The sequence below is a fragment of the Lepidochelys kempii genome, chromosome 8 (assembly GCF_965140285.1).
Source record: "Lepidochelys kempii isolate rLepKem1 chromosome 8, rLepKem1.hap1, whole genome shotgun sequence".
Taxonomy (NCBI): Eukaryota; Metazoa; Chordata; order Testudines; family Cheloniidae; genus Lepidochelys; species Lepidochelys kempii.
In genome coordinates this window covers 7,670,635-7,685,578 of record NC_136387.1, presented here as the reverse complement: position 1 = coordinate 7,685,578, position 14,944 = coordinate 7,670,635, and the positions used below count along the sequence as shown (strand labels likewise).

Below are 14,944 nucleotides of genomic sequence, written 5' to 3'. Positions count from 1 at the left end.
CAATCTTTCCATCTTGCATAATCACCTATGAGTTGACATGAATCAGCATCATTACTCAGTAAGTTTACTGATCTGTGAGGAGATTCAGCAAGGGAAAGAGGAGGGAAAAAACACCTCTTCATGCAGCATTAGGCAGGAAGAGGTGGTGTAGATTAGCTTCACTTTCTGAGTGAAACAGGGTAGTGGGGGAAGGGCAAGGAAGATTAACCTTCCGATGTATTATGAAGAAGGAAAACAGAACTGCAAACTTTCTGTGGGGACCGGACTGAAGACAAGATATACTGCTGCCTTCCCAAGGTAACACAAAAAAGTATTTTAGTTCAAAACAACTCTGTAAAAAAGAAAAAAAAGTCTGATATTTACAAACGTTGCACCCAGTTATGTGACTAACTATAAGAAACGGGTATGGAGCAGTCTCCAGTAATGCTGTCACTAATCACCATGCAAGTGGTGGGTGTCATGCTTATTTCTGTCCTAGAGTAAAAAGAGAAGCATAAACATTTAGCAAAGATGAAGCCATTTGTGACAGGAGGTTAGACAATACACACATTGCAATAATATATCACACAAAACACTAAAAATAGAGAGTACTCAATGCAGGAGGTTCATGGAAAATAAAATTCAACTACAGAAAAAGTTTTCATAATTAAAGTTTATTTTTTCATTTTTTCTTAATACAAAGCTTTGGCATTAGCAAACTTTAGTGAAAAATAAACATACTAAATATAATTGCGTATGCTGCATGATCAATAAATGGTGCAAAATATAGGTGTCTCTCCAAGGCAAATCTGTCAAAGTGTTTCTTCAATACCATTCTGCTCTGTGGGGTAAGAAAGAAGACAGAATATTTATATTACTTAAAGTTAATACTGAAAGTTTAACTAAAAACTGTCAAATAAAAGTCAGCGAGAAAATTGTATAGATCTAAGAATGGTGAATGGGGTCTGTGTTCCCCACATCATTGCTTATTATAATAAGTGAAGAATATCTGTTACTAGAATTCTTCACAACACTGCCTTAAGTTTGAATCTTGCTTCTAAACCACTGGGAAATTACTGCCCAATGCCAGGAGCCTCTGGACTATGAAATGTGGTTGTGCAGTTGCTTTTGGGAGGCCAGTCTCAGGTTATTTCTGGTGATATAGAGCAAAATTTGCCTATTATCTAACTAATTAACAGGCAAGACAGCTGTGAAGTCAGACCAGTTTCTGGAAGTCTCTCTCCAGCCTGGGAATACCATGAGATGTTTTAAGGCCAAGTGAAAGCAGCCATTTAATTAAGCGCCCCTTACGGTTATTCCCTTCTTATTATTATAAAAATGGTCATAGTTGTCTGGAGTCGTTATTTATCTTTTGTACGTGCACATGAACACAGCAACTAATGCCTTAAATCAACCTGTTAGAACAGTGGGGGAGACAGAAGAGGAAGCAAGCAGCAGGGAATGTCCCTTGGAAGGGTTTCACTGACTGAGAAATGCTCTCTGAGAATTCCATCACAGAATGCCTAACATCTTCCACTTGCTTAGTTTACTACTTCTACTCCTTCCTGCTTGCGTCATCTTCCAAGAGGAAAATGAAATCCCTACGTTCATGTTTAGTTATTGTTCACTGATTGCATGGACACTGTCAGCATTAGTTTTTATAGGGAGAAGTGGGGAGTAAAAAGCTTTTCCGTTTTTCCTCCTTTCTTGCATCTATAATAGCGTGGCATTTCAAGGAAATCACTACAGAGAATTATGACATATCTGGCACATTGACCAACATAGGAGAAACTTTTCGCCTGACATACTTTGCACATTAGGCAGCAGTGAAGCAATGAGTCAAAAAATAGTGGCATGCACACACAGGGGACAGGCCTAAACCAGGTAGCTTAACTTAGCAACAGAGTTAGAGGTTGCTTAGACTCCAGTGAAGTCCAGTGGGAAAGCCATGGAGGTTTGGAGGCTGCAGCAGGTACTGAAGCTCCATGGAGAGAGAAAGGGCAAATTTTTGACACCCCCCCCTTCTGTACTCTTTCCATCTTCAGTAGTCTATTTCACTCTTCCTCCCCCCCCCCTTTTTTTTAAAATAGTGTTTTTAATATATTGACTAAGCTTTCAGTTCTATCACTGTTGCTAATAGGCAAAGACTGCATCATTGTCATGTGAACTATGTCCCTTAAATATTGGCCTGAAGAAATTCCCTGGATGCAGTAGCTCCTTGTGAATAAAGAGAGTCTGTGTGAAATTTAATGCAATACTTCCTGCTGCTTACTAAAAGAAAGAACCACAACCAACAGAGCATGAACAGAAAGGCAAGATAAGGAGCTGAAGGGGACATGCCAGACATGTACCTGGTTCTGCTTCCATCAGTGTACATTGATGGACGGTGTTACATTGACTGAGTTTTCTCTATCCTCTTCCTAATGCAGTGCCCAGAAATGTAGAAATTCCTTTTCACAGGCACACGTACACAACTCCTAACAACTTCCCTCCCCCAGATTTTATGGCTATTTTTCACAACAGTCGGCTGCTGTGGAGACCACCATCTCTAATTTTGCCAACTCCCTGATAACTAGCTGCAATTTGATGATATCGACAAAACAAAAATTGAAAGATTGGATTGACTACTTAAAAAGTCAAACTCTTCTCCAGTCAGGCCTTTGGAATTAGCACCTGGAAGACCAGGAGTGAAAGTTTTACAACTCTTACTGTAATCAATGATAACTGAATGAAGAAATTAGGGTCAATGTTTTTGACCCAAAGAATTCAGTATATCCCCCCTTCCTAAACAAGATTTACCAAACTGTAGTGGTTTAACTCATTTACTCTGGGGGCCACCCACTGAAAAGCTTTCACTTTATTGGGAGAGAATGCTCCAGAGAGCAATGAAGATGAGGGTTTTGTTTTAAAAACTGCATCTTCTCTACAGCTCTCTCATCTCACTTCTTTCTTACCCTTCCTCCCCCCCATCTTTGTTTTGCTGCCTCAATCCATACTTCAGTCTTACTGAATTCTGTTTCCATCCTGTCTCTCTAAGAGCTGAAAAACACTGTTCTCTTATCTCTGCATCTGAAGAGCGGACCCTATATTTATAAAAGGTAATCTTTTCCAATCTCTATGAGAAACTGCATTTGAAACGTATCCAACTTTCAGTAAGAGGATCAGCATAGTAATGGAACCTGAGTTAGTATGAGACATTCAGAGATAAAGTGGAAAATGGTGAAATGATGAAATTCAAGGATTAGGAAAATGTTATGGGCCTGGATTTTTAGTAACTAATTCTGCATATATTTGAGCACACCTAATTTCCATATGCAGTACTGTGTATAATGTGCAAATTGCTAGGCTACCCAGATAATACACCTCCAAAGCTAGCAAGCATTTGTCTAGACACAAATGTAGGAAGATCTGCTTACTGAAAATCACAGCCTACAGTCAAATTCTGACCAGACTTTGCATAGTGAAAATCTACCAAAATTAAGAAGGTATGGATGTTTTCACACACTAATTTTGGACTGCAACTCTTTATTAAGGTATGGATTGACAGCTCTGAAGACTGGAATGTTCTATCCACCGAACAGCTACAAAGCAAGAAGCAGCAGTGCAAGCTTCCCATTACTACTCTTGAGTCCCAAAATCCTCTGAAAGGAGCACCTCTAGTGATGTAACATTTATATCCCTCTTCCTCTGCGAAAAGGAGTTCCAACAGTGAAAATGGGTTTTGTGAGCTGAAATCTGAGAAACAGACTGAAGCTGCCAGAAAGCCATCAGATGGCAACAACTACTGGTCCCCATCAGGGAGAGTCTGGCCCGGTGGACTAGAGGAATACGCTTACTATTTAAGTGTATCAGCTGATTAAATGCTAATTGAAACCCCACTCCTTTTTTTTTGCTCTGCCCCTTTGTGGGGAGCTATTTCAGGCAAATCTAGCTACATGTGCATTAACAATTTCTAGTAAAGACTTTCACATAGAAAGAGAAGGCACTCACACTTTGAAAAAACCTCATTTCTCCCATTCCTTCCCTCCTGCCACTTCTTCCCAGTGTTGCCTGTGACACCCAAAACCAAATATATAGATGCATATCTAAATATTTACTTACTCATTAGCATTCAAGCTAGCGGTAGCTTTGATGATCATGTAGCAGAGTGTGAGGGCGCTGAGGAGGCCAAAACTGGCAATAATAAACCATTCTTCTGTTGATAAAGGAAAGGGAGGAAATCACTCGTGGGAGAAGGCTTATGTCAAATCGATGTGCACATTTCCCTCAAATGCCACTGGCAGAAGGCTACAGGGTTCTAAGCCATGACTGGCGCCAGGAAGTAAAGCAGAAGGAAGTTAGCCACAGAGTTACTGGTTGGAGAAGGCTAGCAAAGAAGAAGTGGAGAGAAGGTGTGGAAAAAAAGCCAAGCACAACAATATCTCCTGGCTGAGCCTCAGGGTTAGCAATAAAGAAGGAGCATTTAACAATGTAAAGTGAAATGCAAGACGAGGAAAAATGTAAATGAAGGCTCTCCTCTCCTCCCAGTTAATATGGATATTGTCAGGGTTGGTTTGGAAAGCCCAAAATGTGACTTCATCTACAGGTGTACAGAGACACATAATTTAATTTTTTATAAGTATTTTTTAAAAGCAAATACTTTAGTGATATTTTTATTTAAACAAAGTTAGTGCCAGTTGCCAAGCACTAAACCACAACTAACAAATTTTCCACATAACGGAAGGATGCGATATTTGGAAAGGAAACAGATTTCAGTTTCAAATGATTATAAAAACGTCCAAATGCTTTAAAATAAGAAATATTTTAAGAAAAAGCATTCAATATCAAAGGCATTATTAAACAGACACTATGCTGAGAAGTTCTGCATGTGCAAATAGGTTTAATTACAAATATTCTGGTTTACTGAGATGTATTTTAGGCTTTACTTGAGCGTGCCACAGAAATGTGTGTTATACATAAAGTTAAAACCTGAAAAGCTTTTTTAAAGAAACTTTATTTTATAACCACTATCAGAATGAACTGGTGCTTATATTTCTCTTTTCTTTACCACGGTGTTCCATCTTTGAAAGGCATTTACTACAACAGAGGACAGACAGTCAACACACCTGCCTTCAATGAAGTTGAGCAGTTAGCCTGGTTTAATTGCAAACTTCTTTCTCCTGAATGGGAACACTGAACATTAAAAATTGTTACCAGGTTTAATCTGCGTTCAGGAGAGCTAAATAAGGGATGGATTAGTAATGACAGATGCAGGACAAAGCGACTTGTTGGTTTTGTGAACAAACTAAATTTGGAGTTTGGATTTGCCCTTCTCAGGCCAGCACACTAATGGATATTGGTAAATTTGGAGGAAAGGTGGGAAAAGTGGAAAAAGGAAAGTTTTCTATCACAAGTTTGCTTTGTTGTAGCATCATAAGAAATGTTCCATAATGCAGTGTATTTAGAAGCTTTTTTTTAGTAACTCTGCTTATTAACATAGGTAAGAATACAAGCAGTCCCGAGTTTATGAGATTGGGTGAATAGATATGAAGAAAATATGAGAAAATCGACTGCCTCCAACATGGATTTGAGTTCTGTGATGCAGTCAGAAAAACATTTATCCATACATCAAATCATTACCCTAGAACATTTAGAAAATGATGCAATGCCATGCATACTGTATTCACAGGGTCTTTGTTTATACACCAGAAACCCCCAGGTAGAATCTACTCAGTGGAATTTCCTCACGTTTTCCCTTTGAAGAGAGCCCTGCAAATAGTTTGCTTACACTGTCCTACAATATTATGATACCACGAAACATCCAGATTACGCTGGGTTCAAAGACCTTCGCAACGAATACAAAAATCTTAAGTTATAAAGGCAGACATGACAAATACTAGGGCTAATCTCTTAGATCTCTGCTCCTGGGCCTTAGGGGTTCCAAATGCAACACACTAATTGAGAAAGCGTCTAAGTACCCACGATAATACCTATAACCAACTTAGTAACTACTAACTAGTTAAATAATAGTCTTGCAGTATATTTTTGCTGTGTAAAAATAGTAGATGCCTTTTTGGCTTCCCACATTGGTTACCAAATTAATTTTTTTTCTTGAAGTTCACCTGATAATTGTATGCAGTTCTAAATGAATTTACCATTAATAATGAAAGTGTTTGCAACAGTCCCTGAAGTTATCAGTTTCAATAAAAAACGTGTATGTTTCTTGCATTGAGAGAGGTCACCTTTGTCTCTATAGGGAAAGCTTTCACTGCTGTCCTGCTGTGCAGAACCACAGCAAAACAGACACTACACAACAGGGAAACCATGAAACTATAATAAAAACCAAATAATGCTTACTTGTTACGGCAATGTTGATCTCCCCTGTCCTTGGAGTTATTTCCCCATCTTGTGGAAGCTGTGACATCCCAGAAGTGCGTAGGGGCTCCAGGCTGAGCGAGTTGTCATTAGCAAAGTCACCAAGTCCTGATCGTCTATTGGCTGGCTGTCCTCTGGTGAGCCTTTCCATATCAAAGGCTACATTATCTGTACATGGCACACTTGGCTGGAAAAACATTATTTCCATATTAAAATGTTAATTATTCTATACACAGGCAGCCTGCAAAAGTCTCCCTTGCTTAATTTTTTTTTTAAAATAAAGAAGACACCGAATTATGTAAAAGCCTAACTATCATAGAGAGACAAGGTGGGTGAGGTAATATACTTTATTTAACCAACTTCTGTAGGTGAAAAGATTTTTGAACTCTTCAGGTCACTGTGTGTAGCTCAAAAGCTTATGACTTTTACCTCACCCACCTTGTCTCTCTAATATCCTGGGACCAACAAGGCTACACCACCACCATGTATGATTGAAAGTTGGTCCTACGCTTTCCAGTAGTAAGTTACAAACATTTTGTTTAAAAAGGCTAAACCCTTTTGTACATAGGTACAGAAAATACCATTATAATTCAGGAGAGGGAGTTGAATATGTTGGTGGCACAGAACCTATACACAACAGTATATTCTTAACAGTAAAGAAATTTACTATCATAGGGCAAAAAACTGATTTCTTTGTACTCTACATCAATAGTGAGAGGTTTTAGACAAGGCATGTCAAATTACACTGTTTCCTCCTTTATCAACTCAGGTATGTTAAATTACAAAAGTAGCTTACCTACAATATGTTATCTGCTGTTATTTCTAGAAAGTTTGTGCAGTTTGACATAGCTAGGAATGTGGGCCTGATTTCTCTCTTGCTGTGCTTGACCTGAGAGCTACTATAGACATGGCATAAGCTTTTCCTTCCCCTTTATATGGGAAACATAATCTGCCTGAGAATCACCACTGCACTCAGAACTTCTACCCATGCAGGAAAATGGGAGAAAGATCTCCCCTGAGATCATCCTCTAATGTCTCTTTGTGAATCAGCTAGCAGCTGGTATTCGCAGAATGGATTCTCTGAGCACTCAATCTCTCTATATTCACTTGAGGTCCTCTGGCTGAAAAGACAGATCAGAGGCCACACTCAAACCACAGGAAGGAGGACTCCAACATGGCTGAGCAATATGCTCTTGCCAACCCACCATGCCTGCTGTGATTGATTTCTTATTATAAGCACTTTGTGTGAAGAAGTTACTTGAACTGGCCGTATCAGTTATGTAATAAAGGTCACAAATATGTAACTTACTACAATTCCCAGAGCCTTCAAAATGTTCAGTTTACACATAGGACAGGTACAGTGTTCACTAAGCCAAGGATCCACGCAGGCTTTGTGGAAAACGTGCCTAGAAAAGAATACACAGGGACGCACAAAATTTATAAACTTGCACAGAGAGTTTCATGGTGTACAGCATGAACAGTCTCACACTCAGATGAGATTTCAGAAATGAAACTTCCAATGAAAACAATTTAGAAGCTTGCAAACTAAAAGAGACAAAGAAAAGAACATCATGGACCTAACCGCAGAATCCATCTCTGTTAGTGTTCTGTGCTGTCTGGATCAAGGAAATCTAAAGTTCTGCTTTCCTTTGCCATCAGTTAATCATGATTCACTTAGGAAAAATAGGATTTAAAGCCCTGGTTCTGCACTTGGGCCTGCAGAGGCAGACTCGTGGCACCTCCTGAAGCCCCAATAACCGGATCAGTTTATAACGTGAACTACAGAATCTACATAGATCCACAACCTTGTCTTTAATGGGTGTAAAACGGTGACATACTGAATATGTAGGCAATCCAGCAAATGACAGTGCCAGTAACTTTACACACACCTGTAGCAATAAATAACCTGTGATGTCTTATAAGTATTCTTCAGATTTTTGCAATATTTATATATTTGTTACTGATCATATATCATTTTGCTAAATATCAGGTATGCAAATGAAGATCCTAATCCCACAATTGGATCATTGCAGGATTATTTTCCGCATATTAAATTCGGTTCGTCTGGATGTAACTACAGTACAAACTGAAGGGTAATATTCACACGCATGTTTTCTTTTAGTACATGGTTCTAGTTAAGATCCTGTATCTGTGTTGGATGATAATCCTTATTTTTAAGGATTTTAAAATGGGATATGTATAACAATTTATAAAGTACCTATTGCAACAGTATTTAGGCACTGGTTCTATCTCAAATAGAGACCTGCCCCATTAAAATTGTTCAAATATGCTAGCTGGCTTATTAAGTAGCCAAAACAAAGTCAGAAACATTACAACTGAGAATAACTAATAATGGTGGAAGTTGGGGAGAGTGTGTCCACCTCTCTACCTTGAGATAACAGTGCTGTAATCAACTTTGGTGATTTTGCTGCTGCCTCTCCCTAGCAAAGGGCTAGTCTTTTTAGTGCTTCTGTGCTTATCATCAACAGGGATAGCTGCCAGCTCTTTACTTTCCCTCAGTTGAAACTGGCTTGTGTGGGCACTGGCCAACCTGCTGACACTGACACCTTGAGAGAGCCTTCTCTGGCAGGTTCAGAAGGTGACAACTTGCAGCAGCATCAGTGTCTTCCCTTTCCTGGTTGAACTACATGGCTGTCTGCCTCCCCATCCAGTTGTAGCTGCTGGGACACTTTGTGGCTTCTCCATGCTGGATTCTTGGGACAGGGGAGAGACTTCCCTAAATATAGCTGGGTCTCTGAAATATAGCCCTGAGGAGCAGCAGAGCCTCTTTGAAGCAGCTCTTTGCACACAAATTGCTGCTTTCCTCCTCCTCCCCCCCCATGTCACTAATCTCCACCCAGGACTTATTCTCAATCAAGTGGCAAGAGCACAGTCCCATTAGAAGTCAAATTTGAACTAAAAATCAATTGCCATATTACAATTAAAAGCAAACCAAACCTATTATGGATTAATTATTTGCCGGCTTTTATAATTGGCAAAGATATGTCAAAGGGAGGAGAAACACTTAGAAGCTTTACCCTACCTTACATGCCTTTTGAGAACTGGAAAAACAGGTTAACCATCTTATATAGAAAAACAAATCCTCTAAAGATGAGAAAGCAAAATGGGCTTCTACTTGCACAGCATGTTAATTTGCATTAGACGAGAGATTTGTATCGCCACCCACGTGGCTTGCAAAGACATGCTTTCAGACAGATTGATTAATATAGAGGTAATTAACATTGATTTTGATATAAACTTAAGAACAGGAAAGGACTGTACAAGGATAACACCACCACGCTCAGGCAGAGGATGATGATTTGCCTTTCTTGACCTGTCACTTTACCTGTAGAACATTTTTGTCAATGAGTAGTCGGGGAAGGAAATGGTATCAGTACATTCTCCACCTTAATAAAACACAGCCATGCACTAATATACTTAGTCTATATTGAAAAGTTGTATTGGCATAAGTAGGTCAGTCAGGGATGAAAAAAAAAACACCCCGATCAACAGTTATGCCAACAAAATCTCCAATGTAGATTGATGGAAGAGAGCCTCCACTGATGCAGCTAACGTTGTTCAGGGAGGTGATGGTCCTAAATGAGAAGAAAAACTCCTCTTGGCGTAGGCTGCGTGGCTAGGTGGGCATAGCTAACAGAGACAGCTTTTTTCTGACATACCTAAGAGAATGTAAAGTGCATCATCTATTCCAGGTTACAGAGCAACCCACAGCTGGCCATCAGAGCAGCTCAGAATTAGGGAGGCGCAAAGGCGATGTACAGCTGCTTTTACTTCTGCCTTCCCTTCCCAGGTTGTACCTTCTATTCTGTGCCCCCTGAGATGCTGAGCATGGCATGTGTCCCCGAGTTCTGAAATCATAGTAATACTGCTCATTCTTCCTTCTCTACCACACGAGACATTAAAAGCAGAACAGAGGAGGCACATCACCAGGAAGCTACTAAGTCTCCAGGTTAACTTCCTGGAGAACAACTCCTGAAAAGGTGTGGTAGTAAAAACGGAAAAAGGTTGTGTGTGTACAATAATAATTTTATGTCCACAGGTGGCAGTACTCAAGTGCATCAATGTAATTATGTTCTAATCAGTAGTACTTGTTCAAATCAACTAAGGGAAATAGGGATGTACAGGTGTAACTAAGAGTCTAATCTGGTCTGCAGAACCTTTACTACTGGTGATGATGCACAAGGAAAGATTTCAGCTTGACATTAAATAACCAAGGTTGAGTTTGCACAGGTGGCAGTTAGGGAAAAAAAAACCTGTACTGGCAATAGGAGTACATTTGATATCTGCAATTTTCCAAAATATTAGATTATTGTGAACGTGTTTCACTCTAAAAGCCAGATTAGAGTTTTAAAAATAAATTTAAGAGATGAAAAGCAATAAATTGCCACCCTAAAGCAAAACAACATAATTTTATGCACCACCGGATTGGAAGCCATTTAAACATGAAGAGAAATATGGAACTCCACTAAGCTGGGGGGGAGAGGTAGATATGCTGGAGGGTAGGGATAAGGTCCAGAGTGACCTAGACAAATTGGACGATTGGGCCAAAAGAAATCTGATGAGGTTCAACAAAGACAAGTGCAGAGTCCTGCACTTAGGATGGAAGAATCACATGCAGTGCTACAGGCTGGGGCCTGAAGGCTAAGAAGCAGGTCCGCAGAAAAGGACCTGGGGATTACAGTGGATGAGAAGCTGGATATGAGTCAGTTTGTTGCCAAGAAGGCTAACGGCATATTGGGCTGCATTAGTAGGAGCACTGCCAGCAGATCGAGGGAAGTGATTATTCCCCTCTATTCGGCACTGGTGAGACCACATCTGGAGTACTGCGTCCAGTTTTGGGCCCCACGCTACAGAAAGGATGTGGACAAATTGGAGAGAGTCCAGCAGAGGGCAACAAAAATGATCAGTGGGCTGGGGCACATGACTTACGAGGAGAGGCTGAGGGAACTGGACTTGTTTAGTCTGCAGAAGAGAAGAGAGAGTGGGGATTTGATAGCAGCCTTCAACTACCTGAAGGGCGATTCCAAAGAGGATGAAGCTCGGCTGTTCTCAGTGATGGCAGATGACAGAACAAGGAGTAATGGTCTCAAGTTGCAGTGGGGGGAGGTCTAGGTTGGATATTAGGAAACACTATTTCATGAGGAGGGTGGTGAAGCACTGGAATGGGTTACCTACAGAGGTGGTGGAATCTCCATCCTTCGAGGTTTTTAAGACCTGGTTTGACAAAGCCCTGGCTGGGATGATTTAGTTAGTGTTGGTCCTGCTTTGAGCAGGCGGTTGGACTAGATGACCTCCTGAGATCTCTTCCAACCCTTATCTTCTATGATCATATTTTTACAGTCACTTTTGACATCAGAACTAGACTCTCCTGCATTCATGGGCTGGTTTGGCTTGGCTTGGCACGGCACGACATGAATTGTATTAACCAAGCTACAAATGCACTGCTGAATATGCCAGATTGTTTAATCAAGAAAAGGTAAGAATCTCCACTAACCTGCTGGTGTTCTTACTTCACTCTAGAATCTTTATTAAGGCAATGAATGTGGGACAAACATATTTTCTTATTTCTGCTGTCAATAGTTATTAACTTTTTATTTTTATCAATCATGAGAGCACAGAAAAGATTATTCAGCTGTCCTCTGAGGTCGATGTGGGCTTGCAATCCCATGGTACATATAATTATGTTACTGTGTTGTGTTACACATTTTAATGCTTTTAGTCACTTATATTTCTTTTTAAAACGCCATAGTCTGGATTTTAGAGTGGGACATGCATTTACAACAATCTAATATTTTGTGAAACAGCAGACATCAAGACTCCGCATAAGTATGAAAACAGCTTATTGCTCTTATCAGCTAATCAGTGCTCAGTGCTATAAAACCACTCATATCAAATCAGACACTGAATGATATGGATTCCAATGTGTACCTAGTAAATAATATGAGATTATTTTAAAGAGATATTAACAGTTTGATAAGGTGTTTCTGTGCATTTAAAACCTAACTATTTTTCTGATATTTTCATTCTTTGCTATTGGTTCTTAAACCTCTTGAACTCTGGGAAACCTTATAAACATTTTCCAAAATTTACAATCCCCCACAAAAAGTTTTAATTTTAATCAACATATTTTTGCCTACTATTTCTCCCTCTCCTAAGTATCCTGCTGGCGTTGATATGGGGGCTCTTGATCTGTCCAGGTTTTTCTGTATTTCCAGGGCTTGAACAGCAGATAAAAATTCATAAGACAATAATGCACAAGTATGAGTAATTTATAAAGTTGAGCTTGAAAGAGGAAGTCCTTGTATTCCACACCAGAACCCTTTTCCTCCCCTAAAAATGATTTAGTTCAATATGGAGCATTCCAAAGGTACAAACCTGAGTAGTTCTGAGGTGAGTTAGAGCAGCTCCATTAGCTTACTATGGTCTCCTAAAACCTTACGCCTGCAGGGGATAACGGTGCAGTGTGCTCCAGCCCCATTCCTCCTCCTACGCAGGGTGTTGCAGGAAAGGAGGCACAAAAGCTCTGTGCCAGCAAAGGACGCCCCCATACTGGCAGAATTTCCAGCAAGTGACTTTTAATTAGTTTTGTTTTCCTTAGAATGCCTGAGCCAATCAGCCTCTGCATATTGGTATGTAAACAGTGACCGGATTCTGCTGTACAACATGATCTCTTTGAGTGTCTACACAGCCCGGGCAGCAAGCCTCACAGCCTCGGTTGACAGATTCAGGCTAGTGGGATTCAGGTTAGTGCTCTAAAAATAGCTATATAGACAGCATTTGAAGTTGCTGTTTGGGTTGGAGTTCAGGCTCTGAAGCCCTAGGCTCCAAGGCTGAGCTGCAACTTCAAAGGACTGTACTGTTGGCCTGGGCTGGGAGGCTTGCTGCCACAGGCTGTATAGACATACCCTTTATGCCATTCCAGAAAGAGGGAAGTAGGCCTAAACGTCCCCCACAAAACAGCCCCATGATAGGGACATCCTTTGGTTGGTGTAATGGTTCCCTACCATTCGCTAGTCAAGGGAGCTTGGGTGGAATGCATTATACTCCCAACAGTGTTGCTCCAGCATAACAGTCCATAGATGGTTGGTACAAGCCATCTCAATTTACAGTAGCACCAGAATAAGGCAGGCACAGATATGGCGAGTCATCTTTGTCACCCTCTCTATTCCCACACCCAGCGCAAAGCAAAATCAAGAAGCTGGCTCAAAACGTATATGTACTGTATTTTATTGTATCAATTTTGCATTCAACCTTATATTTTTTAAATTTGCTGTGTTGCTTTTGTTCTTCCTTTCCTTCCTCTTTTTGCTCTTCTGTTTCTCAGTATCCGTTCCCTCTATCCCTCTGTGCACTCTTCCCCCTCCCCACAGATTTCCCTGCCTCTGGTGTCTCCCTCCTTTCCCTCTTCCTGACTCATTTTCTGTTCCCTTCTTTTCTCATTTTCCGATCTGATTTTCCCCAACTCCTCTCTCCTCGTTTCTAAAACCATCTCCTTAGCTTCTCCTTCCTTTCTTTCCACACCACTCATTACACCAACAACTCACTACCTCCTCATCACCCCATCCCCACTCTGGTCTCCCTCCTTTTTCCTAGCCTCAGTGCTGCGATGGAAAAGTGAAGTGGAGTCTGAGTGGAAGTTATTTAAGAGGTTTGTCTTTTGTTAGCGTCTTTTTGAAGCGCTTGTTTCGTTACTTGTTTTAAAAAATTATAAGATAATGCTCACAAGTCTAAAAATGATGTCACCCTGTGTTGAAGGAGGCTAGGTAGAAATGGAGGCTATCTTATGTGCTCTTAGCACAAAGATTCATCAGCCATGTTTACAGGCTCCAAGTATTGAACACATTTCAGCTTCTGGAGCACAGAGGTGGCTGTGTAAGAGACATTGCCTTTAACTACAATATGCACAAGTAATACTATGCTATTTATATTAGTTATTTTCATATTTAATTAAAAAGGATAATTTTACTGAATGTACTTGAATCTGCCACAAAACTCAACACCAATATGCACCACAAACCTAGAATCTTGCCACAGAATTTAGGTCCAACTTGCTACGGAGCACACGGGCTTTGCATATATTGTGTATTGGGCCACACCAGATTTCACTGTACCAATGCATAACAGTGTCAGACCAGGACTTTAAACAGGACAGCACAATTCTAGCAGCTAGGACAAGGAAATGCTACGTTCACAATGGGCTATAAGAAGTAAACTGCATTGGTGTCACATGTCATTGAAACCCACTGTCCAATTATTATAGCTTCCTTAAAAGACAGAGGCCAACTCTTTCATTTGGTGTCTCTTGGTTAAAATACAGCTCTATCCATTTTTCTAATCATTCTCTTGCAAGACATTTCTTCATGTCTGGCTTATTGACTGTACTATTTTTATTGCTTCATTACCGACTACAAATATGGTATGAAAATTAGAAGGTGGAGTGGCAGGGAGGAGAGAGCAGAAAGGGAGAGATTAAGATCCTATAAAGGTATTTATTAGTACACCCAGTTCCTTACCTGTTCATATCAAACAAGGCTAGAACAGCCTATTATCTAAAGAATACTGTTCACTGCTTTTGTAATTTAATACATAT

General features: G+C 40.2%; 1 protein-coding gene across 4 annotated transcripts in view; it reads right to left on the bottom strand.

Annotated features, from left to right (window-relative positions):
• Positions 1-14,944, bottom strand: part of RNF130 (ring finger protein 130) — a 90,972-nt gene that overhangs the window by 14,835 nt on the left and 61,193 nt on the right. For 2 of the 4 annotated variants that reach the window (XM_073355362.1, XM_073355365.1), the window contains 4 exons: positions 7,643-7,739; positions 6,316-6,520; positions 4,081-4,174; positions 635-820 (listed from right to left, as the gene is read on the bottom strand). In XM_073355362.1, the coding sequence (XP_073211463.1) occupies positions 805-820; positions 4,081-4,174; positions 6,316-6,520; positions 7,643-7,739 (412 nt within the window). In that variant the 3' untranslated portion in view covers positions 635-804. Of the gene's footprint in view, positions 1-634; positions 821-4,080; positions 4,175-6,315; positions 6,521-7,642; positions 7,740-14,944 lie in introns of those variants that run through there. The other 2 variants (XM_073355364.2, XM_073355363.2) reach the window with 2 other exon arrangements.